Below are 22,892 nucleotides of genomic sequence, written 5' to 3'. Positions count from 1 at the left end.
AGTTTTCATACTCTTTTTGGAATATACTTTAAAACGTATTTATTGAAATAAGGCAAAGCTGAATTTTTCAGTAACTTTACTCCAGTCTTCAGTGTCACATGATCTTTTTCATATTCACTGATTTGCTGCTTTTTCATAAACATTGCTGATTATCACAAATCAGTGCATTTACATGCACCTAATCACATTATTGCTGCTATGATCAAAGTGTGCATCTGCTCATGACGTACATGATGTAAATCACATCTGCAGTTAGCTTACTACGGTTGTTAGTTCCACTGAACTCTATTGGTAACGAAGGAACTTGTGACCACAGTTGGTTTTAGGGAAACGCACCCCATATTAGAAATGATGGGGAAGAAAACTTAGCATTTCTGGAGAGTCACATTTTTTCTTCATAATTATTTTATAAACACAAAGTTCAAAACATTGAAAAAAAATGTAATCTTTTGTAAAATTAAATTCTTGCTATTAGGGTTAGTTTACCTTTGGAACAGTCTCCATGAAGAATGATCTCTTGATCCTGGATCCTTGCTGCCATCCACTCGGAGATGATTTGGAGGATATGTGGTTGTGTTTAAAGGGTAATGAATCAATGTTACAAGAATACTGATAGCAGCACTATTGATCCTGTAGCTTATATAAAATTAAAGCTGCGGTAGGGAACTTTTGACGCTCTAGCGGTTAATAAACAGAACTGCTTGCTTCTTGCGGAAGAACATCGTAGCCGGAACTACTTCTCTCTGTTTATGTCTATGAAGAATCACAAAGGTACTGGGTTACTCCGCCGCGGTATCCCCGAAGCAATCTAAAATAGTCCGAATATAAACACTTATTATAGGTGCACCCTAGTGATTCAGGACAAGCTAAAAACACAGTTTGGAAAATGGATTCATGGTGCACTTGCTTATAATATAATTTTTTCAACATTTTGAACACAAGTTACGGACCGCAGCTCTGATTGGTTGATTTCTTGGGAGCGGTCAGTAACTGCAAATGGCAATAGGACACTGGGAGGAGCCAGAGGAGCTTGATTTTTTTCACAGATTATCTGTCTCATATTCTACTGTCAGGACATAATGACAGGTTTAACAAATATGTAAAAAATATGTATTTACAAAAGTTACCTACTGCAGCTTTAAATGTTAATTGTAAAGCAATAAATAATACATTTAAATTACTAGGTGGTTACAAATATATTTCCTTATAAGGAACTCACTGAATCATTGACTCAACTGGTGGCAGTCAGGCCCTAAAAAAGTGAACAATTTTACTTTGTGTGAAACGAAAGTATCAGATCAATTTGAGAATTAAACTAGCATTAAAAAGCATGCATGTGAAAAACACCATCAACACCAATAATGAACAGATGACAGAATTTACAAGCCTGCCACTTGAGGGAGAAAAGGGGAAATTATTAATCCCACATACACTGAACATGATTTCGGCAGCCTCGATAATTAACGTTAAACTTTATACAGCGGTTTATATTCAAGTTCACAGCATGGCTAGCATGAGCATCATCAAGCTCGAGCAGCAGGCATTCAAAGAAACCAATTAACGTTACTACGGCTAAAAAACTGAATAATTAGAAAGTGAATACTGTATAGTTATCGTGTTAAATTTTAAATAATTTAAAACAGGTAAGGTTATATTAGATTTTAACATTTAACGTTACCCTAGAACACCTCTGAGACTGCTTTTGAGCTAATTAACGAAACAGCATTTATTTATTAAATTGAATGAGAAAACCTACAAAAATACAAAGCACTACTCCTCTTTGATGGCATTTAACGTTATATCAGTTAAAATCTATGAATAAAAATAGATTTATAGCGCTTACCTTTCCTCCGTGTCCGTCCGCTGGAAGTTGACCGTTACAAAATGACGGGCACGCACACGTCGCGCACTTCATTTAGAAACCCTTACGAAAATTAACCATGGTTTTACTACAAATAAAACCAAAAAAACATGGTTACTGTAGTTAAACCATGGTAACCACAAATTAACCATGGTTTTGCTATATTAACCATAGTTTAACCATGGTATTTGTAGTAAATCTGTGGTTTTACAAATGGCAGTCAATACGCCAAAAAACCCTGGGTTACTACAGTTTTACTATAATAAAACCATGTTTATTTTTCGTAAGGGAAGTGACGTGCGCTGCTAGTTTAAGGTTTAAATGTTCATTTGTCCTTTACTCTCTTTCATTAACGAACATTATCACCATTTGCTAAGTAAATTATTTATTTATTTTTGTTCTTAAACTGGTGGCAAATATATATATATATATATATATATATATACACAGTAAATTTGAAATCCGGTAAACAACACCATAGGAGTTATTTTCAACACTTTGAAAGTGTATATATGAGAACCACCCACAAAGTGTTAATTTAACACTTTCAAAAGTGTTGCCTCATGCAACACCAATACAGTGTTAAAATGTGAACACTAAGAGAGTGAAATATCAACACCGATGCAGATAAAAACAACACTGTTACAGAGCTGGGTGTAGCTTTGTAGCAAACACTGACAGAGTAAAAATTCTACACTATTCCGGTGTTGACATTGTGAAAATCACAATATACTCGGTGTATAAAAGGGTCAAAATTTACACCATCCTGGTGTTGATAGAACACTTTTTCCAGAGTTATTTATGGTTCTGTATTACCTACTAAAAAAAAACCTAAAAACTAAAATAAACTAGAAAATCACTATGAAGAAAACGTCACTGTCAAGGTTTCAAAACTTTATTTCAGCACAGAGCAAGAAACCATAAATGCCATGAAATTATTACAAATAACAGTTCACGACAATGTAAAAAAGATGGTCATTGCCATAGGACATTTGTAAATCAAATGGCTTGTAGTACATCAATTCCTCAGGTTTTTTGAGTACAAGACAATGCTCTTGTTCAACAACACTGAAAGCATGAAGGTGTTCAATAAACTCTGATTCCATACACGATACCAAAAAATAAATTCCATCCTTAATAAAATTTTTAACAATCTTTCCAAAAACAGGTGCATCATCAACAAACTCTAAGAAAACAACAAGATCACTGCGATACTCAGTACCTTGACACTTTACCCACGGTGTGACCATTACCTCGCTAGAGATATCCATCTGGAGTTGCTCTGAAATAAAATCAGAGTTTTCAAGGTCAGACAACAGCTCATTTGAAACAGGCCCAGACTCGATACCCCTGATAGTACATGACTCCCAGTGATAGGCAATGGCTATCATAACTGAGACTGAAAACAAAATGAACCTTGAAGAGTTCATCAATGGCAGCCAGTGAAGAGGATTCTTGACAGGGGATGAGCTTTTTATCCACCACAATGAAGTAGTGACTGATGGCTTCCTTGCTGCTCCCGGAGGCAAGAATGTATGGCTGACGATTCTCCTCCAGCTCAAGGTGTTCCTGTATGCTCCTGCATGCCTAAATGGGGGGAAAAAAATTACGTCTTTGAATAATAATGATAAATTAATAAGTACAGCTTTATCAGTTAACATTTATTTGAGACTTTTTAGCTTAATTGCACATCATAAAGACCAGGAAGCACTCCAAATCAAAACCGTACATGCACGAACAACAATTTTAGTTTAGATCATATTTAGATTAATTTTACATTTATCATTTTACAGTTTATCTAATAGTAAAAAATAAATAAATATTCAATTCAAAGTGTAACACTTATAGGCCTTGTATTTTGGCACCAGTGTACCAGATACCTACTTTGTGAAACACCACCAGATGGTCAATAGCCTGTGAAATACTGATCCTTTGGATTTTCTTTCTTCCTGAAGCCTGGGGTGATAGGAGATGCAAAAGTAGAAGGAAGGATGATATATCACTGTCCCACTCTGGAAAAAAAAGTAACTTTGTTAAATGTCTACACAAAAATGAGTATGTATAGTATGATTTTACTGCAAAGTCATTGGAAGTTTCACCTGGGGAATCCTGTGCCTCGCTGCTTTCTTTGCTCTGTTTGGCAGATGACAGTAATCTTTTCAGCAGTGGAGTGGGAGTCAAGGTTTCTCCTAGTCTGATAACCTTTGCTTTGAAAACTGTCGGCCACCTTTCCAAAAGTCTGGAAGCAGTTTCTGACCCAAAGAGGAGTGTGAAGTCCTGAAGAATCTGAAGTTTTGAAGAAAACACAAAGAAATTACAATATATTGTGATTACAATAATGTGGCCAGTTTCAACAATGCAGACAATTTGACAGTTCTCTGATACTAACATTTAAATTTTAGTAAAAAATGAAAGAAAATCCATACCAATCCTTTAGTGTCCAGGAACCGAGGAAAAACAGAGAGAATGGTGGTGGATCCCTCTGGATCATGGACAAGGCGCTGTCTGTATTCAAACGTTGCCTTCATCTTCTGCATGATGACCTCACGTTCACTTGTATGATTCATCAAAGAGATGGCCTCTACACTTTGATCATTATCTAGCTGATGTTCTTGGTAACATAGCTGTCTGTCAAGCAAAGGACCTCCCTTTTCTTCTGTTTTTGAATCTTCCTTATTTCCAGAAGGTCTTGTCCCCCTTTGTACTGTCTTGAGGCGCCATGACAAGAATCCAGTGTTTTTTTGGCCATCATAGAAATGTTCCTGTTGAAATGACACAAATTCTTAATTTAACCCTTAATAAAAAATAAAAACATCTTTAGACATTTCCAACTGAGCACAACATATTGAATGTCCGATCAGTGATAATGACTTACATATCCAGTCCTTCCTTGGGGATCTCTGAGTGAGGGAAATAAGGTGATAATTCCCAATCCATACTTCTGTTTGGTAAGTCGATGTGGGACCCTTCTGAAGAATTGGAACACTCAATGTTACTTTACGCTGATAGGAAATGTTTAAGAACATTTAATTAAACTAACTTTAAGAAAAAAAAAAAAAAAAAAGATTTTTTTTTTGGACAATTTGCACAAATTTGTATCACCCAACTACATCTATCTACTTCACAATCTATAGAGCATCAAAATCACTAACAAACTGAATAATGCAAGAGCGAATTATATTTTTAGAATTACCCTTCTGTCTCCATCATGCGTGCAACTAAGATGTTCACCATCACTTTCCTTGTGTCATCACTAATTGTGCCTGTATCTTCATACTCCTTAAGCACATTTCCTCCACCTGGTCTTGTCTCTAGAATTTGTTTTATCAGCTATAAAAAAAGAGAATATTATTAACAGATACTATTATGAGAGAAGATAGTGCAGTAATATCTAAATTACCCTTAAATACGACCCTGATCTAAAAAATATTACCATTATATATGGGGATTACAAAAAAAACCTTAATGAAACTGAATATCATGATGAGTAAAACACCCAGTGTCTGTGTAATGCTACTGGGACTCACGTCTCTGGCCTGTGCTCGTTGTGATGCCACATCATCATCTTCATCCTTTCTGAATCGTTTTGGACTAAACCAGTCACTCTCTTCACTGCGTTTTGAAGTTAGAGACAGTGTATCTGTATCCAAGCTTACTGAAGACTGAGGTGTGGAAGATCCTGGTAATGTTAAAACTGGGGTTAATAGATGTCATGTTAGTATATATTAATACTGAATTTAAAAAAAAACTAATAATGAGCATTTTTTAATCCAGAACACTGGTTGTTGAAATAAAAAGACTCAATATGATCCTTGCCATTTGAACACTGAAGATATTAAAACACTACCAGTACTCATTCATAAATTGGGATACAGATCATTCAGCAGGTCCTGTTTTCACTCACCCATGTCAGTCAACTCATTTATGACTAAAACCAACCCACTGGTGGACATTAGATCAGGAAACACATCTTTATCCACCTCTGTACCAGTTTCATCTGTAACTGTAACAGCAAGGTCGTCTGGAATTGAGAACTTCTCTTTCACTGCAAAACAAAATATTTACCAATTTTAGTCAAGTTTTATTTATAATTTGACAAAGCTATAAAAAACCATATAGATTAAATTATTATGATATTAAATATCACTCACCCTCTGCTAGAAATAAATCAAAGCACGCCTCTGAGATTTTTATGAATTTCTTCCTATTCCGAAATTGTGCTTTGACAATCATTGTGATTAAGCACCTGAACTCCTGGCTTGTAGAGGAAGAAACACATCTTACTGGTTTGCTACAAACACAGACTCAATTTGAAACAAGATTGTAAAAAAATAAAAATATCAAGACAACTTTAATAATTTATCAAAACGGCAAAGATACCAATTAAATCGAAATAGGTTAACTTTTTATCCGTTATAAACCCTCATTAACAAGACAAAACGGGAACTTTTGAGAAATGATACCATTTTCGTCTCCGTGCAAACTTTCAAACTCTCCTCCTCCGGCAGTCTAAATAAGCGCGCGGTTTCTTCATCTATTGTATCCGGAAAGACTTGCAATACAGTTTTACGCTACGTACAGCGCCCCAATGGTCAAACCTCGTTAATGCCGATACATTTTACATAAAAATATCTGTGGTAAATTGGTTTTAATTGTCGACATTGTCCACTTTTCTCAAATGAGACTTCCCCGATGACGTATGCAGCCTTCAAATGCGACCAGGACGCAGCCTCCGAAATGAGACATCAATATATTCCACGACTACACATATTACATTTTTTGCTCCTTAAAATGTAATTGAGTACTTTAATCCACTAAAATAAATAAACTAACGTTAACCACGTCTGACGATAGACTGTATAAAAACACAAATCATATAACGCTGCTCAAACATCGACATAAAACGTATCAAGTTACCAAAGTTCAAAACCATGAAGGTCCCAGAAGCATGGTCAACGATCAGCAGAAATCCAAGCCGAATCTTAAAACAAAATCTGAACAATCTTTTTTAGGCCAATAACCATATTGATATATACATTTTCTGTTAACGTTAGCGGACTGCAGAAATTCCATGTGCCACAGTTCACCTGTAAAATGGCGCGCGCGCGCGAGACTTTATAGACTCATTTTGAAAAGAACACGATCAGAGTTTAATCAATTAAAATGACTGCTGTGTGCGACACACGAAATGACAGACGAAACTACTAACGTGAAGTTATATTCAAAGCTTTAATTCGTTGATAAAGGGGCATGACATAGGATGAAGCAAATGTCAGAGCTAGTTGGCTTTCTCAATCATTATTATAATTATCTGTGATTGAATTATAATGATTATATACAAATTATAAATGAGAATACATTTACAGTCTGTATCTGTAATATAACATTAAATTGAAAGACTTACCACCACGCTTCCAGCGAAGTAAAATGGCGTCCGCATGTGGTCTGTTTCAATGAAAATTGACGTCTGTCTGCACGTTAATTGAGGTGTGGCCTGATTAACTCTGAATGAGAGTTGACGTCTGCAACTATGTAAAGTAACACCAACTCTTATTTGAAACCTGACACTTCTGGTGTTAGACCCATTCTGTTCAGTGTTGATCCAACACTTTATTTTAACACTTTATAGTAACACTGGAAAATCAACACTGTTAAATTTACTGTGTATATATATATATATATATATATATATATATATATATAATTCATGCCATCTTTTAACATACTTGATGATCTTTTGAGGACATGCCCACGACCTTTCTGTGAAGTTAGCCAAGATTCCAAAAATGTGAACTTTACCACGACGTCCTCACAACGTTCTGTGTTTGCTGGGGAGTTCGGAGCGGGATTGCAAATCATTTTAATCAGTTCGGGAGTTCGTAGCGGGTTCGCGAAACATTTGAGTCAGTTCGGGAGTCCTAAGCGGGTTCGCAAAACATTTGACTCAGTTTGGGGATTGCAAATCACTTGAATCAGTTCGGGAGTTTGTAGCGGGTTCGCGAATCATTTGAGTCAGTTCGGGAGTTCAAAGCGGGTTCGCGAATCATTTGAGTGAGTTTGGGTATCGCGAATCATTTGAATCAGTTCGGGAGTTCATAGCGGGTTCGCGAATCATTTGAGTCAGTTCGGGAGTTCAAAACGGGTTCGTGAATCATTTGAGTCATCATAGCTGCCCAGCCAACATTTCCATGTGGGCCCCATGTGGGTTTTGGCTGTCAGGGCCCTGCATGGGCAGTGGCGGCTCCAGACAATTTTGATTGGGGGGCAATGGGGGGTCCTGGTCATATCAAGGGGGGTCTCATGAAAACCAACATAAAATACAGTGGACACGGCTAATAACTGCATATTACTGCTACTAAACAACAAAAACAACACAGCATATCAACTACTTTGTTTTAAATTAATTAATCAATTACAGTTTGCAAACAATATGCTCAAACTTTAAAGGGTTGGCGCTTTAAATTCGGTTCACCAATACGCATGAATCCACAAATGACTTAAGCGGTTAACTTTTTTAGCGTGGCTGACACTCCCTCTGAACAGGGCCGTGCAGACACCTTTGGAGGGGCAGGTCCTCAAAGTATAAAAGTAGCACATGGAACAAGGCTTTAAATGGCGCTGCTCAAAATGTCAATACAGCAATATATTTTACAAATGCTTTGATGCAGTTTTGAAAAAACAAAAAAACAATAGAGAAGACAATTTTAAGTTTAAAATAATAATGGCTCTGGGATTAGAAACTGAAATGTCTTAAATTGTCCCAACCTGATGGCTTTTTCTTCTCTGTTCTACAGAATAATTAAGAACAGCGGTTATAGTAAAAACTATAGAAAACACTTGTGCCTCTACATTTTCCTCTTTCTCGCCATTCTCTGTCTCCTGACTTACTGTTCCCTGCTCTCTTTCTGTCATTTGTGCCTCTACATTTCCCTCTTTTTCTTCCTCTATCTCCATCTCCTCATCTGATCTATTACTTTCCACTCTCTGTCCATCTAGGAACAAGGCTCAATTTAATATTTCAGCATTAATCTATTATTTTAACCATCACTACTCTTGCACCTAATCAATAAGTCCACCTTAAATATTGATTCAAAATATAAAAAAAATGATACACTGGAATATAGTGATTCATATTTTTATTACTGTTGTAGTTGCAATGTAAACAAATGACAGGCTACATTTGTTATTCATATCCTTCACACTGCACTTTGATGTCAGATATATTATGCTTTTTTTTTTTTACATTGATATTTTTACATTTATTTCCAGAGAGATATAATTGAGTTTACAGTCTAAATTGGTCTTGCTGTGGTAAACACTGTTGCTATTGTAGAAAAAATATATATTTGCGTCACATTTAAAATATAATTATATTTTAATTCATTTCTGAATTGTTTTTATTTTTATAATGATAATTCAGAGAATGAGAAAATCTGAATAAGCCTAACCAGTGTTGTGATAATTATTTTTAAGGCACTCTATGTTTTAAAAAATAAATAAGTACTGTAATATAATAATAGTTTAGTCAAATAACATAAAAAGACCAGACCCTTCGATGCCTGTGAAACTTTTCTCCCTCAAACAGCACGCTAGTGTTACTTCTACACTACAGGCTACACACATCAATATAAACAACATATCTGCATGTTCTCACATCACATCGTTCTTGTAAAATAATAATAAGTAAATAAACATCAAAATCACTTCGCTGAGAATGAAACACCACTTACCAGCTGCCACGATGTTGAAAATATCCTTTAGCAATTAAAAACTGCACGAGAGGAATCCTCCCGGTCGGATGAGGTCATGAGAACATCATGTTGGTCATTTTTTTAAGGCTAAATTATTATTAATAAATTGTACTAATATTATGATTGGGCGTGGGCATGCAGCCACAAAAGGGAATGTTATTACAAATTATTACAAAAAGGAAATTTTGCTTTGACAAAAGGGCACTTAAGGGGCAAAGGAGCAGGTGCTCAAGTGAACCGGTTCTTTCGGACAATTTGATCAAATAAAACCAATTGGAAAAAAAAAACTGTTCACCGTTTCTTTTGCGCTCGATGCAATGTCATTAGCGATGACCGCCCTTCATTCAAGCCTTGGTTTACCAGCGCTCATTACACTAGCACAGAATCAGTTCAGAATCAATCATCAAAAGAATCAGTTCGGTTCAGACGAGCTGTGAGTCAGTCTGCTTCACACTGAATCACACATGCGCAGTATCATCAGCTCCTCTGTTCTCGAATCGGATGCGTCTGACAGAAACGGTTCTCGTTCAGTGTACGAATAAATGTCCAAATAATTATTATTTATTATATTCTGCGTAGTTTGAAGATATTTTTTTTTATATTTATCCCGGATATATATATATAAATGTATATAATCAGGAAGAGGGTGGGGGGTCAAATGGGGGGTCAAGGCGTTTTTTGGCAGGGTCTTGAGACCCCCCAGGACCCCCACTGGCGCCGCCGGTGTGCATGGGCAACCCAAATGGGACCCGTACATTTTTGTCCATCGGCTCCACTTGGGCCCCGTGTGTGTTAACCCATAGGGGCCCATGATGGTTCCATAGTGGGCTCCAAGTGGGCTCTAATAATTGGGGCCAATGTGGGCCACATACAAAACCCTTGATTACACTAGACCCACAAATGGCCCTTATATGGGGTTTTAGTGGGACCACAGTGGGTCAGAACTGGGCCCCATTTATATTTCTTTATTAATTCCTCTGGATAAAGTTAATGTGCTAATATGCAATAAAACTCTAATTTAAAATATTTACCTAAAAAATTGGTGCTTAATACATTTTAAATTTACATGTTAAAATATTTCAAATTTGAAGAAAATGACTTCAACTCAGAATCTCTAAATCACATTTTTTATTAGGTAAAACAAAATAAAACAAAACAGGATAAAAACTGGATAAAAATACTGTAACACTTTCTATGAAGCCCATATGTATAATACATTATAAGGGTACTCTTAAGGCATTGTAATGAATGCATAATGCATTATAAAAAAAATTATATGTTATATCAACTCATGAATAATCATAACACTTATAATACATCATAATACAATGCATAATATAATTCATCATGGTCATAAGTTTAAGAGTATGATTATTTATAACACACAATGAACACCATATTAAATCTACTTAATTTACAGTATAATGGACTGTATCATATCTTGACATTGTTTAAGATCTGCACAGTATCTTATTACAGCTTGTGAGTGGTTAGATGTTGAGTGTTACTTGAGTGTTTCCTTTGAAGCTAATGTTAATTGATGTGATACTCTTAACTGGAAAAAAATTCAATCTTTTATATGGTTACATTTTATTTTGATGGTCCTCTTAAACAATCTATTATAAGCAACTTTGCCACTACATCCCAACTAACTCTCATTAGAGTATCAGTAGCTCAAGAATGGTAGAATCTAGTTTGGTAGAATAAGCTGACGTACTTGCAAAGACACCTATGTCAGTTTATCTGTTGGTTGACCATCAAAATAAAGTGTTAGCATATATTTACAGTAGCAGACATAGTAATACTCCAATGACCGCTAGTTGATATAGTTGCAGAGTTACCCAACAGCTGTCTAAGGGGTACCATCAAAATAATCAAACTGATATTACAATAAAAATAGAAGCAAATGTGTCATATTACTAATTCATCTGATCTGATATCTGATCTTATGGCTGTTTGAGTGAAAACTTTTATTATTATTATTACTACTACTACTTATAAGTGGTCTTTCAACGCTTTAAGTAGCATCAGAAAAATGGCAAGATATGAGACGTATAATACATTATAACTATGAGAAATATAATCCATTGTAGAAGTGGATGCAACGTGTTCATTGTGTTATAAATAATCACTCTTAAAAGCTATAACCACAAATAAGTAAATATATTAAACCTATTCTTATGAATATTCATGAGATGATCCAACATTTTCAATTCGCCAAGTTGAATTGAAACAAGTTGTATTATAATGCATTCCTTATAATGCTTTAAGAATACCCTTATAATGTATAATATGACCTGTGCAGACTTCTCAGCTTCATACCTAAAAAAAAAACAGTAAAAAAAGAAAAACAGAAAAGGCAATTATTTTAAAATACTACTAAAACATTTACAAAAGCATTAAAAAGCATGCGTGGTTATAATTAAGTTGTGCCAGTACTTCATATTTTTGCCCAAGTTATACTACTAAAGTTAAAATGAACAAGTTAAAAGTGACACTATTCAGTTTAGAAATGTAATTTTAAAAGTACTATTATTTTATTATTTAATAACAACTTATTGCTTCACACCAACAGCTTTATTCATGATTCATCTTTTATTTTTCAGAGCTGAACGTTAACAACACAGAATCACCAGAATAATAACCATATTTCATCAATGAACATACATATAGCCTACAAGAGTAAAATCATAGATAACACATTGTGCCAGTGGAAAATAAATGGTGTAAATATAAAAATAACAGTTTGAAGAGTTCATGTACTTAATTAGTAAGACTATACAACAATATTGAGAGAACACATATCATCTCAAAACATATAAAATGGTCTTCTTTATGGTCAGCTGGTCAGTCAGCTCCACTGCGGGAGGGAAATGATAGAAACATTCTAGAGCATTGAAACTTGTTTTAAGCCTCTGCCCAATGAATGTATAAATAAAACATCCTACGTTTGCTAAGTAAACTGACAACAAAAATTTTTTTTATACAACGTTAACGTTAACCCTTCAGCTACGACAGTTCAATCCCGACTGACTGACAAATACTTCCTATTTGTTGTTGGCATCCGTACTGCGTTTGAGCTCCTTCACTATATTCTTTTTATCGACTGTTTTTAACTTAAAAATCAATTTTATACACCATTGTTTCCGTTTATATAACCTGTGAATATATCCAATATTTTATTCTACAACAAAAACAAACAGTGCCTCGCTATCACAAGTTTCATTTTGATCTCCCGGTCCGCTATTAGCTTATAGCCCATTAGCATCAGTGGCGTGGTTGCTGCTAACTGCGCTTATATTGCTAATAAGGCAAGGCAAGGCTAGTTTATTTATATAGCATATTTCGTACACAATGGTAATTCAAAGTGCTTTACATAAAAGAAAGTAAAATAATCATGAAGAAAAATAATAACAAAAATAAAACAAGCAATTTTAAAACTTTTAAAATGATTAAAACATTTAAAAACAGTTAGAAAATGATTTTACATAAAAAAAATAAAATAAAATAAAACAGTGAAAATATAGCGCCAACAGTTCGGATATTGCACAGTGCTCATTCAATAAATGCACAGCTAAACAGATGAGTTTTAAGTCTAGATTTAAATGTGACTAGTGTTTTAGCACATCTGATCTCTTCTGGAAGCTGATTCCAACTGCAGGCAGCATAGTAACTAAAGGAGGACTCCCCTTGTTTTGTGTGAACCCTTGGTATTTCTAACTGACTTGATCCTAATGATCTGAGTGCTCTGTTAGGTTTATATTCAGTGAGCATATCTGAAATATATTTTGGTCCTAGGTCATTTAGTGACTTATATACGAGTAAAAGTACTTTAAAATCAATCCTAGATGTAACTGGAAGCCAGTGTAAGGACCTGAGGACTGGGGTGATATGCTCAGATCTTCTGGTTCTGGATGAGCTGCAGCTGTCTAATGGTCTTTTTGGGAAGGCCGGTGAAGAGCCCATTACAATAGTCCACCCTGCTGGTGATAAAGGCATGAACAAGTTTCTCCAAGTCTTGGCTGGAAACAAAACATCTAAATCTTGCAATGTTTTTAAATGATAGTATGCTGACTTAGTTACTGCTTTGACATGGCTTCTGAAACTAAGGTCTCTCTCCAGAATCACACCAAGATTCCTGACTTGATTTTTAGTTGTTTGACCCCTAGAGTCAAGGCATGCATTCACCTTGAACACTTCATCTTTGTTTCCAAATGCAATGACTTCAGTTTTTTCCTTATTTAACTGAAGATAGTTCTGGCACATCCAACTATTAATTTCATCAATGCATTGGCAGAGGGAGTCAATGGGGCTGTAGTCATTTGGAGATAAGGCTAGGTAAATCTGGGTATCATCAGCATAGCTGTGGTAGGCAATTTGGTTCTTTCTCATTATTTGACTAATACTCTGTTCACACACATTACCACTGCTGTACTCACTGTTACTTGCTTTAATGGCGGATGAATGTCTACCTCTGATTGCAGGCAAGGACACGTTCGAGGCCGTGGGGAAGCAGATTCGCGACCTGGAAGAGAGGCAGGTCCAGCTGAGAGAGCGGAGAGCCGCGCTGGAATCATCCCGGGCTGACGCTCACAAGTCCGGGGTAAGTATACAGCGTGCTGTTAACAGTCCCACCACGTCTACTCCATCGTCCGACACGTAAGTGCTACGTTAGCCGAAGGTAAAGTGCACACTCATTGTTTGCCTGGTGCTCGTGTTCTCGATGTTTCTGCGCAGATACCCGCGATCCTGAAGGCCGACGAGAGCCCCAGAGCGGTCGTGCTTCACGCCGGGTTTAACGACACCACGCTGCGGCAGACGGAGACGCTGAAGAGGGACTTCAGGAGCCTGATCGAGACGGTTCGCAGCACGACGCCCGCGGCGACGATCGTCGTGTCAGGACCACTGCCCACGTATCGACGAGGACACGAAAGGTTCAGTAGACTTTTTGCTTTAAATGAATGGTTGTTGTCATGGTGTAAAGAACAGAAACTGCTATTTGTTAATAACTGGAATCTTTTCTGGGAGCGTCCTAGACTGTTTCGCGCTGATGGATTACACCCCAGCAGAATTGGAGCGGAGCTTCTCTCTGACAACATCTCCAGGACACTTCGCTCAATGTGACTAGTAAGACAATTCTCAAATAACCATTATGATGAGTTTTGTTCCACCCGCTTAAATGATAAAAGTACTTGCACTGTAAAAACTATTAAGACTGTGTCTGTTCCCCGAATAGTGAGGTCAAAATATAAATATAATGTAGGATCTAAAAAAAATCTTATCGTAATTTAACAAAGAAAAATGTAAAGTAAATGAACAAAAACAATTTTTAAAGTTTGGGCTCATAAATATTAGATCACTCACACCAAAAGCAGTTATTGTAAATGAAATGATCACAGATAATAGTTTTGATTTACTCTGCTTGACTGAAACCTGGCTAAAACCAAATGATTATTTTGGTCTAAATGAGTCTACTCCACCAAACTACTGCTATAAGCATGAGCCCCGTCAGACTGGTCAACAATATATAGTGATATTCTCACAGGATACAGGTTTAACTCATTCGAAATACTTCTGCTAAATGTTACACTGTCAGACATGCAAAAGAAATCTAATGTATCTCTTGCTCTGGCTACTGTGTATAGACCACCAGGGCCGTATACAGAATTCCTAAAAGAATTTGCAGATTTACTCTCAGACCTTCTAGTTACAGTTGATAAGACGCTAATCATGGGAGATTTTAATATTCACGTTGATAATACAAATGATGCATTAGGACTTGCGTTTACTGACTATTTACTACTATTGGAGTCAAGCAAAATGTCACCTGGGCCCACTCATCATTTTAATCATACACTAGATTTAATTATATCGCATGGAATCGATCTTACTGCTATAGATATTGTACGTCAAAGTGATGATATTACAGACCATTTCTTTGTATCGTGCATGCTGCCTATAACTGATATTAACTATATGTCTCAGCGTTACCGTCTGGGCAGAACTATTGTTCCAGCCACCAAAGAAAGATTCGCAAATAACCTGCCTGATCTATCTCAACTGCTATTTGTACCCAAAAATACACATGAATTAGACGAAATTACTGACAACATGGGCACTATTCTCTCTAATACATTAGAAGCCGTTGACCCCATCAAATTGAAAAAGGTTAGAGAAAACTGTGCCATGGTATAACAGTAATACTCTCTCAAGAAAGAAACTCGTAGTCTTGAACGCAAATGGAGAAAAACTTGGAACTTGGAAGTTTTTTGTCCAGTTATAGACAGGCTCTAAAAACTGCTAGGGCAGAGCATATACACAAACTCATTGAAAATAACCAAAACAATCCAAGGTTTTTATTTAGCACAGTGGCTAAATTAACAAATTACCAGACGCCACCTGATTCAAATATTCCACCAACGTTAAATAGTAATGACTTTATGAATTTCTTCACTGATAAAATAGATAACATTAGAAATACAATAGTGAATGTAGATTCTACAGCGCCTAACACTTCAGTTTCATTCATCGCACCCAAAGATAAACTGCAGTGCTTTACAAATATAGGACAGGAAGAGCTAAATAAACTTATCACTGTATCTAAACCAACAACATGTTTATTAGATCCTGTACCCACTAAATTACTGAAAGAGTTGTTACCTGTAGCCGAAGAACCGCTTCTCAATATCATTAACTCGTCGTTATCTTTAGGTCACGTCCCAAAACCATTCAAGCCGGCGGCTATCAAGCCTCTTATTAAGAAACCAAAACTAGATCCTAGTGTACTGGCAAATTATAGGCCTATTTCAAATCTTCCATTTATGTCTAAAATTTTAGAAAAAGTTGTGTCTGCTCAATTGAGCATCTTCCTGCACAAAAATGTTCTGTATGAAGAATTACAAATGACCTGCTTCTTGCGTCAGATCAAGGCTGCATCTCATTTCTAGTCTTACTTGATCTTAGTGCTGCATTCGACACCATAGATCATGACATACTCATAGATCGATTACAAAACTATACAGGTATTCAAGGGCAGGCTCTAAGATGGTTTAGATCCTACCTGTCCGATTGCTACCATTTTGTTTATTTAAATGGGGTGTCATCTCATTTATCATCAGTAAAATATGGAGTGCCACAAGGATCCGTCCTAGGTCCCCTTCTATTTTCAATATACATGTTGCCCCTTGGTAATATTATTAGAAAATATGGAATTAGCTTCCACTGTTATTCTGATGATACTCAGCTATATATCTCAACGAGACCAGATGAAACTTCTCCATTATCTAAGCTAACAGAGTGTGTTAAAAATGTAAAAGATTGGATGACATATGATTTTCTCCAATTAAATTTGGATTAGACAGAGATATTAATTATTGGACCAAAAAACACTACACAGTGACTCTGCCATTTCTGTATTTTCAAATATTTTTTTAAAATATGTACATCCAATTATATAACAGCAGCAGTAATTCAGCTAATATAAAGTTAAATATAATTATCTTACCTTGATAGTTTAGAGAGTTTGTCCATTGACACGCAGACGCTGACCGTGTTGAAGTGGAGAGTAGCAACCGTTTTGTTTTTGTTTTTTTTGAATGAGAAGGGGCGGGAAGACACGGACGCCAGTCATCGAATGACTCAATGACCGCATAACACAAGTGCTTTTAAATTATAAGAAAAACCCTTTGAGATACTTATAAATAAAATAAAAAAGGATTATTCATAAAATAAATAATCTTGTATTGTTACATTAAGATATAACCCTAAATTATATAAAACATGAAATACATACAATTAAATCAATTTAATTGTAAGGATTATGTAGCTACCCATAACTGCATAAAAATAAATAATCTGCAAAAATATATATATATATATATAACTATAAATATATCCTAATATAGCCCAAATGTGGCCCATCTGGGACCCACAAATAAACAATACACTGTAAAAAATTGTTCTGTGAAATAACAGTAATTTACTGGCAGCAGGGGTGCCAGTAAAGAACTGTTAATTTACAACTTTTTCGACGTCAAACGAAACAGTAAAACATCATCATCTGAATCTCTGTAATTCTCAGTAAGATCTTTTGAATTCTGGTCTCTAGGGTGTGATTTGAAACAAAGCCGCTGAGTGTCGACTTTGAACGTTGTTAATTAACGATATATAACAGCAGGCTACGTTCTCGAAAATTATGAATATTACCCAGAATGCACTGTTTTAATGAAAAACAGTATGTTACTGTTGAAATTTGGCCGTTTTTTTTACAGCGATTTCTAACAGTGTGGGCAGCCTAACTGGGGCCCATAACTGTATCCAAGCTGGGGCCCACATTCAGCCCATCAAAGTCAGGGCCGTATTAAGAAGTGGTGGGCACTATACCTCAAAAGAGAAGCATAGAGCGCCCTCTCTGCTGCAATGGTAAACAGGGAGTGCAGTCAATCGCTTCAGTGTCATTGTTGTCCTGAGCTCATTCTTCACTCGTTTAAAAAAAAAGAACTTTCGATCCCTGGAACATTTTGAATTGTAGCTAAACGTCTAGCGTCCTTGTCTTTCTTTAACTTTCTTTTTGCAAAACCTCTCAAATGACGTCTGTCCATTATGATTCATTTTCTGTAGACGTTAAAAAAATTACACATGTGCACATACTTGTTGTGTACCAACTCAACTCTGACAGATTGGGGAAGGAAGGGGGGGCGGGGACTGACAGTGGTCATGTAATCTTTATTTATTTATCATTTATTATTATTGTTGTTAAGTTAGTGTTCATAAATGACTTATGCATGGTATTTCAAGAATTTCAAGTTAATAATAAAACAATTTACGAAAATTATTTTTAAAGCTTGTGTCATGTGGTACCCCCCTAGTTGTTGTGAATGGTTGGTGCCCCTGGACACTGGCCCAAGTGCCCTTATGGATAATCCGGCTCTGATCAAAGTGCCCACTCTGAGCCCATGCCCAGTTGACACCCACATAGATAAATCTAGAGCTGTAGTCAAGTCAAGCTTTGTCGAGTCCAAGTCCAGGACTAGTCGAGACCGAGTCAAGACCGAGTCCAAAGAGGTTCAAGTCCAAAAGTTTCGAGTCCAAGTCAAGACCGAGTCCAAATGAGAGAAAAAAGGGTCCTCTTCAAGACCACATACTTAACTACTGATAATGTATGTAATGCGAGAGACAGCATATCTCCTATTCTAAGAAAATAATTTTACATTATTATTTGTAATGATCAAAAAGCATGTGCAAAAGTATCAACTCTGTAGGACAGGGGTCTCCAAACTAGATCCTGGATGGCCAGTGTCCTGAAAAGTTTAGCTCCAACTGGCCTTAACACACCTATCTGGAATATTCTAGTGTGTCTAGTAAGAGCTTGATTAGCTGGTTCAAGTGTGTATAATTAGGGTTAAAGCTCCCGGGCCCTATGCATAGGCAGTCCTGATGGGCCCCCATGCCTCCCACCCATGAAAATATCCAGGTAAAATAAAATATATTTCAGATTCATACTTTTCAAGGGCCCTTTCTTCCATTGGGGCCCTGGTAATGAGTACTGGCTTTACCCCCAGTCCGACCCTGGGAGCTAAACTATAAAGGACACTGGCCCTCTAGAACAGAGTTTGAAGCTGTAAGGTCAAATAATTTTTATGTACTTTATTTTCATTTTATTTACTTAATAATGCTGCTTTTGCTGACATTATGTCCGTGGTCAAAAATGTATATGACTGATGCCTTGGCACAGGGCACAGACACACGCAATGCTCATGATATGACAAATGCGCGCAGCAAAGCTAGAAGGGATACGTTTGGCTCTTCTGGGCATGCGAACATAAATACAGCGAAATTTTTGTCATACTGTACTAGTGCTTGCATAGACTACTCGGCGCTGTCGGAAACAATCAACTACTCCAGCATGCACTAACCATAAAGGGGCGGTCACACTGCACTTTTCGTTTCCATTGACTTCCATTCATACGCATGCGAATGCGTCAGACCGGAAACGCAGGCTAATGCGAAAAATTTGCATTTCGCTGCGTTCGGAAGTTCAAGTTTGGTGAACTCTGACCTGCGAATTCGCATCACGTGAAGTCGTGTGACCAGTAGAAGATCGATACGTCACTGCGTGACCTCTCTGTACAGAAATTTAAAAAATGAAGGAAGTGCTAATTTTAGCCGTAGCGCAGCATCCTATTTTATATAATACATATTTAAAAGATAATAAAAAAAGAAGCTGCATGGTTCGCAGTGTCAATGGAAACAGGAACAGATGGTACATTTGAATGAGGACACGTTCTATTTTTATTTTTTTTTTGTTTAGTGTGTATATATTTATAGAGAGAGAGATAAAGAGAGTGCAATATAATAAGACGCATTCGACGCCGTCGCAAAAGACACAGTACAAGCACAGATTAATCCATGTTGTGATAATTGAGGGGAAACCGTTATATCTTGCTCTTGCCCATATTCACAGCAGCGTCTGTAATAATTTCGAACGTAGTGTGACCGCCCCTTAATGCATACAAAGTGTTTGCAACTACGACGTGAATTTTAGAATTACAATATTGCGTGGAGCTGTTACTATATGACCTTATCTATGTTGCATGTAAAAATAAAATATGTAATGTAATAATTAGGGTTGTGCCTGAAGCCGAATACCTTATTCGGAATGGCAAGGATAATGGCTTAAAAACGAATAATGGACAAGGAATAATTCTGCCTGAATACTCTGCTGAAGCTGACAGAGTCTGGTGTTTGCTAGATAACAGGTGACCCAGGGGATCAGCGCCAGAAGTGAATGAATGTAAACTTTGAGTGAAAAGAGCGCAAATCAAACACCGCATTGTTGTCGCCTCTCTGTGCATCTCTCAGAAATCAGATCGTTGCAAGAGTAATTTTACCTATAATAATACATCATGCACGTTATAGTATTTGTATATATTTAAAAGGCAATGATTCAATGGAATAAGCACAGCGCGCTCACCAATCAAACCGCAGCGTTGAGCATCTCAGTCTAAAAAACCAAATCAGTTCTCTCAAGAGCAGGCTAATAATCAGCTTCGATACGGATACATTGTCTACTTGTCCTACATGTTTGCATATTTACCTTTTGCTGGTTTGCGCGGCACACACACATCTGTTTAGTGAAGTTCATTAACATTAAGACTCGCATAAAGTGTTCTGCGTAATGAAAATGTGCGCATTGAATGGATTCAGTCGTGTTCAAATGATCACTAAACGTTTGTCATGACATCTCTCTGCTTGCATGATAAATATTATTTTTGAAATTAATAATTATTTTAGTTTAACACGACATACTTGCTCACGAAAAAATATATAAAAAGTCATAACGGTCTTATCAAGTAACTCAAGCATTTTTTTAATAAAATAAATCGACTAGTAGAAATCAGTAGTCTTGCAACCCCTATACTGTACGACAATAATTAGTATTTCATTATTGTAAAGGGTACGTTTAAGGCTATCCAGGTGTAGACGTAAATAAAACACAATCTAACAGGTAACGTTAGAAAATTTAAATTAGAAACATCTAAACTTTTCAGGTTGCAGCAAGTGCACCGCTGGTCATGCACATCCTTTTGTTGATACACCAAAGATGATCTGCAAGACTGATAAAGAAAGATAAATTAACTTAGGTTCATGCACGCACATATACAACTCTTTGAAATAGCGGCAGAGAAAACGAAACCGAAAGTAAACTGGAACCGCTCTGACAGAGTCTGCACATGCACAACTACGTCACGCGCACATTGACAAGACTACCCTTACAAACAAAGAAGGAATTTATTAGTTAATGTGAGTGGGAACCATTAATTATGTGTTTGTTCGAATTGGACGCTTATCTGTGTTGTGTGCTGTGTTTTTGGGGAGTGCGTGAGTGTCCCTGTCCCAAATGAACACTTCATGTGTCCTCGCGCTCTTACGGACTTACACTAGCCGCCGCGTGCGCGTGTCCGTTAAGTCCACAAGACCGTGCGTAGAGTGTCCCGTTTATCATTTTAGGGTTCAGAAGGTGCTCGCGAGCGTCCCCTAGCAGCCGTTATGCGCCTCGATCCGCACTTCTGACCCGCACCGGCGCGAGCTCCAGCACACTTTACCCGACAGACAGAGATAAACGTTATTAACGTGGCTATAAATCTGGATGCTTGAACATGTTTAAATTGCAGCTTTACTTCTCGAAACACAATTTAATCATGCAGCAGTTGTGTATCACGTCTACTGGCTGAGAACACAAGCGAGCTGTTCAGTTATAAAGGTTTTACTGACACCTATAACGATTTTATGACAACTGATCTTTTGTCTAAATGACAATCTTTGTGGATGTGGTTGTAGTTATTATCTGGCTAATAACAAGAAGCTCTGAGTGAGATCTAGTAGTTACAGTTTAGCTGCTACAATATCACATCAGTGTTAGAGACAGAACTGCTCTTTCTTTTCAATAGAACTGAAGTTACACATGATTTCCAATCGGTTTGGTTTGTTAAAATCATCTTACATTATGATACAGGACATTGCTGGCTTTATAGGAGAAGATGCCAGACTTTTGTGCAGTCTACAGATGCTCCATTCGCCGTCGTCTCAAAACGAGAGCCGTGGATCACCTTTCACCTGTAAGATATGACAATATTAGGATTATATTTGGGATAATGGTTAGTTACTCAGTGGATGTGTGTACAATACAGGTCCTGTTACACAGGAACAGCGAGGCTATGACATAATAGTATTACAAGATTGTGGTTGACCCAAAGCTTTTTACAAGTTTGTTTCCACAATCACAGAATGTTTCTTTTCTTCAGGAGCGAGGACTTTGACAGAACGGGGCAGAATGTGCCAAACAACTTTCCAGCTCTTCTTCAAAGGGTCTGTGTATCACTGACCAACAATAATTCAAAGTGTATAAGATTGATATATCAATGTGTGATTAAATGTCACTTTAGTTTTTGTTTCTGCAACACATCGCTAAAATGACTAACCTTACCTTCCAGAGCAACAACATGTGACAGAAGTTCAATAAAACCATCCTTTTCAAAGAGCATTAGCCCTTTTTATCTCTGTCCTTCACAGTAGTGTAGTTCTCTCTACAGGGAGGGGATTTCAACATGCAGCATTTCTTTATGTATATTTGTAAAGGGGAATCTTGTACCTATTTTTATTTGCAAATAAATATAACTTTTATAATAGTTTATAAATATAGACTTTTGTGTAATCCTTCCATATTTTGTGTATTCATTCTATATCAGAAACCCCTGAAATATAATCCAAATAGTCTGCAA

At 36.7% G+C, this 22,892-nt stretch overlaps 2 protein-coding genes and 1 long non-coding RNA gene across 4 annotated transcripts in view; 2 read left to right on the top strand and 1 right to left on the bottom strand.

Moving 5' to 3' along the window:
* LOC127964884 (NACHT, LRR and PYD domains-containing protein 12-like) overlaps window positions 1–22,892 on the top strand; it is a 1,383,583-nt gene that overhangs the window by 585,924 nt on the left and 774,767 nt on the right. The gene's annotated exons all lie outside the window — the stretch shown is intronic.
* Window positions 3,175–7,145, bottom strand: LOC127964912 (uncharacterized). The gene is made up of 9 exons (XM_052565413.1): window positions 6,013–7,145; window positions 5,766–5,906; window positions 5,389–5,540; window positions 5,055–5,191; window positions 4,737–4,830; window positions 4,288–4,623; window positions 3,961–4,147; window positions 3,746–3,873; window positions 3,175–3,448 (listed from the first exon to the last, which is right to left on the bottom strand). Exons 1-9 carry the CDS (start codon window positions 6,092–6,094, stop codon window positions 3,182–3,184), a joined length of 1,524 nt encoding a protein of 507 aa, XP_052421373.1. The 5' UTR covers window positions 6,095–7,145; the 3' UTR covers window positions 3,175–3,181.
* On the top strand, window positions 14,036–22,870 carry LOC127964950 (uncharacterized). 2 transcript variants are annotated; one of them, XR_008155171.1, is made up of 4 exons: window positions 14,036–14,215; window positions 14,350–14,739; window positions 22,127–22,229; window positions 22,416–22,870. It is a non-coding gene; the product is annotated as an uncharacterized LOC127964950 (long non-coding RNA). The 2 variants fall into 2 exon arrangements; XR_008155170.1 differs by having other exon boundaries at window positions 14,049–14,215; window positions 22,146–22,229.

This window comes from Carassius gibelio, chromosome B9, assembly GCF_023724105.1.
Source record: "Carassius gibelio isolate Cgi1373 ecotype wild population from Czech Republic chromosome B9, carGib1.2-hapl.c, whole genome shotgun sequence".
Taxonomy (NCBI): Eukaryota; Metazoa; Chordata; class Actinopteri; order Cypriniformes; family Cyprinidae; genus Carassius; species Carassius gibelio.
This window is presented reverse-complemented; position numbering and strand designations above follow the sequence as displayed.

What these genes read in the sequence shown, in the direction of transcription:
- LOC127964912 (XM_052565413.1), bottom strand. Translation starts at nt 6,094, where the DNA reads ATGATTGTCAAAGCACAATTTCGGAATAGGAAGAAATTCATAAAAATC. An exon ending in TGATTTATTTCTAGCAGAGG is followed by an intron (nt 5,907 to 6,012) that starts GTGAGTGATATT and finishes TTTGTTTTGCAG; the next exon opens with TGAAAGAGAAGTTCTCAATT. An exon ending in TCCTGGACACTAAAGGATTG is followed by an intron (nt 4,148 to 4,287) that starts GTATGGATTTTC and finishes TCAAAACTTCAG; the next exon opens with ATTCTTCAGGACTTCACACT.